Raw genomic sequence first — 3,236 nt, forward strand, 5'->3', positions numbered from 1 at the left:
GGATATGAAAGTTGAGGCGACAGCACAGACCCCCCCCCTTCATCTCTCTAACCGATGGATCGCCTCAAAAAAAAAAAATAATAAAATAGAAGAGGCCAACAGATTTGTTCTTGGCACTTCTTCTCTGTGTGGGCATATTTGCCAAGTGGTAGAAAAAAAAAAAAAGCTTTTACACGCATACGCATACGCCTGACCGCACCTCTCACTCGACATCGGTATTGGACGTGGGAACGGTGTTGGCCTCGTCGAGGAGCTCCGTCTTGAGTTGCCAGAACTGCAACGTGTTGTCTTCGCCAGTGGAGCCTATAAACATCTTTAGCTGTTTGTGGTGGTTCCAGTTGAAGTCGGTAATCGGTTGCGTATGTCCTCCATGAGAGAAAATCAACTCAGATGGACCATCCGACAAATCAATTGCATCTAACTCTTCTCCAATTTTCGTTAAATTATAAATGTTTATAAAACGACTGGTGCTAGCAGAAGCGAGGATGGAAGAATCATTAGGAGAAAAGTTCAATCGGATAATGGGTTCCTTATGTGCATGAATTATATGTTGGGGTTCACTAAACCTTTTAATATCCCATATTTTAATTTTTCCATTGTCACTTCCAGATGCAAAATGTCCTGTGAATTTATTTAACGAGATACAATTAACAGCTACCTGTTGGCCTAGAACCTGTTGTGCGGGTTCTTCTGCCTTGACTCGGATGTCGTATAGTAATATGTACCCATTATCAGCACAAGCCAAAATTAAATTGGGGTCATTGGTTGCACACACATCATTCAATGGAGATTTATATTTTACCTTATAAAAAGGACTAACTTTTTTAGTATTTAAATCTGTATAGTCGTAAAGATTTATTATACCATCATTTCCACAAGTCAGTGCATATTTTTTTTCTGCATTAAAATCTAAACCGAATCCATCTGAAGCATTTCCCACGAAAGACACTTCTGGGTTCATTTTATTTTCACTTGTTTCAATTTTGTGTTTGTTAATATCAAATAGGTGAAGATTACCATCAACTGCCTTGGTCATAACAAAATTTTTTTTTTCAAGGGGAAGGAATTTGATTCGATTGACTTCTCCTTCATGTGCTATTTTCGATTGAATGGTAAATTTTTTTTTATCTGAACAGAAATCAAATCCTTCGTAATTTTCATTTGTTTTGTAAATACAATTCTCTTGTGGTAATTGCACCAGTGGGAATAACACATCACACACGTACAGGTAGTTCGGCTCTTTATTAGACGTGTGTGTTCCAACGCATACTATTTGATTAAACACATTATCTTCATGGTTCTCGTTGTGATAATCACCAAAGTCAATAGATAATGAGGGCCACTCCAATTCCTTTCTACTTACAAAGTCGTAGAGTAATCCACTGTTCACCTTCCAGTTGTTGAATTGGGTTTCAAGATCTTCTTCTTCTACTTCTTCACTTTTCTTTGTGAATTCTTCCGCGTTTTCTACTTCCTCACTCAGCTCCAGGCACGCCTGGTCCAATGCGTCTGATTTGCGTTTCTTGCTTTCCTTCGGGGAACTCATCTTCGGTCGCCACTTTGGAAAAAAAAAAAAGAGAGTAATACAAAACAACGTGTAAAGCGGGGGGGGGGCTTATACCCTTAATGTGTAATACAATGTGTGCACTCTGCTGTCGTGCCGGTTCGATACTCCACGTTTACACCGCTCATGACTCGCCGCCGCTGTGCGGGTGTAAACGTGTGCGGGTGTAAACGTGTGCGGGTGTAAACGTGTGCGGGTGTAAACGTGTGTGGGTGTGCGCGTGTGCGGGTCTACCTATTTCTCCTTTGCGAAAATGATGGGCACAAGCTGATGGGCAGCTACAACTTAGGAGGTTTTTTGAGCGCGGGCAAGTTAAACGTGTAATTTGAAAGGGGCTTTCGGGAGGGGTAGAAAAACACGTGGAGTTAAAACTGCAAAAAGGGGGGGGGAGGCATATATAACGCATTTTACATGGCGATGCTGTGTGCTTGGGTAGGTACCGCACTGTCGCACTGGCTCTTATGTACCACGCAGCGTGTGTGTGGAAAGAATGATCGTTTTTTTTTTTTTCCTTTTCACGCATGGGTATTTCGCACAGGCTTACTTCTTAACAGGTGTAGAAAGTATCTAGGTGAGAAAAAGAAAGAAAAGGAAAAGCACAGGGAGAAATTATTTATGGAGTCAAAAGGAACAAAGTGAGAAGGGGAAAATGTTTGCATAAAAAAGTTAGTGGCGTGGTGAGGGAAGAAATAGAAAAATAGAAAATAATGGTTTGAATTTTTTTTTTTTTTTTTTTTTTTTACTTCTTAATGGTTAATGGTCAAACGACCTCACACTTTTTTGCGCTCCCTTTGGAGTTCCCCCCTTTTTGCTTCTTCCTCGTAACGTAGGGGCTTCTGTCCCCGAACGTATGCGTGCACTAGCGGATACGCACCCACTTGGCCAGATGCGCACGTACGTGAGGGGGTGCGAACCCGTATCTTTAAAAAGACCTATCGGAGGGAGAAGAAACAGGGGGCAAAAAAGAACAAAACACCATGTGCATGTGCGTAGGTTGATGCTTGTGCAAATGCAAAAAAGATAAGTGCATGAGGACGTATATGGGTAAGATACTTGAAAGAATACACTTGTGTAGGGTACCAGTCCTCCCGTATTTTACTTACGTGCACATATGAAGAATGCTTTGAACAGGAGTACGAGAATCGTTTTTCGAGAGTAACGCGACAGAGTGTCTCTTCATGCAGAAAATGTGTTCGGGCTCAGGTAAAAATAATAAAAGAGTTGAGAGAGGGTATTTGTCGATGTGGCTTTTTGTGGGTTCAATTGTTAATCGCACAGAAAAAGGAAAGATACCCTTACAAAAGCGTGTCAATGTGCAGGGGATTATAAAAAAAAAAAAAAAAAAAAAAAAAACGAAAGCAGAGGAGAGAAAAAAAGTACACAAAAAAGAAAGGAAAAAAAAAAAAAAAAGGCACATTGCTAAGGGCTCTACCTGCCTACATAGCCCCGTGTGCACATGCACTGATACACCACTGTGCAGTGCGTGCCGCCATTTACTGCTGCATCTAGGTGTACTCCTCACCAAAGCTAACAAACCATTCCTTAAAGACATGCCTTCCTGCTTTGAGACTTTCTCCCACGGGAACTCCCAACCCCTGCGTTCGCTCGCTTGCCGTTTTAATTTCCACACCCCAGATAAGTGTCACATTGTGGGAAAAAAAAAAAAAAAAAA

At 41.3% G+C, this 3,236-nt stretch overlaps 1 protein-coding gene across 1 annotated transcript; it reads right to left on the reverse strand.

The window, feature by feature from the left end:
• Nucleotides 1–202: 202 nt before the first annotated feature.
• Nucleotides 203–1,546, reverse strand: AK88_05017 (uncharacterized protein; the record flags this gene model as incomplete). Its single annotated transcript, XM_012482621.1, has 1 exon — nt 203–1,546. The coding sequence occupies one exon, from the start codon at nt 1,544–1,546 to the stop codon at nt 203–205; it is 1,344 nt and encodes a 447-aa protein (XP_012338044.1).
• Between the last annotated feature and the right edge of the window lie 1,690 nt (nt 1,547–3,236).

The sequence above is a fragment of the Plasmodium fragile genome, assembly GCF_000956335.1.
Source record: "Plasmodium fragile strain nilgiri unplaced genomic scaffold supercont1.88, whole genome shotgun sequence".
Lineage (NCBI taxonomy): Eukaryota > Apicomplexa > Aconoidasida > Haemosporida > Plasmodiidae > Plasmodium > Plasmodium fragile.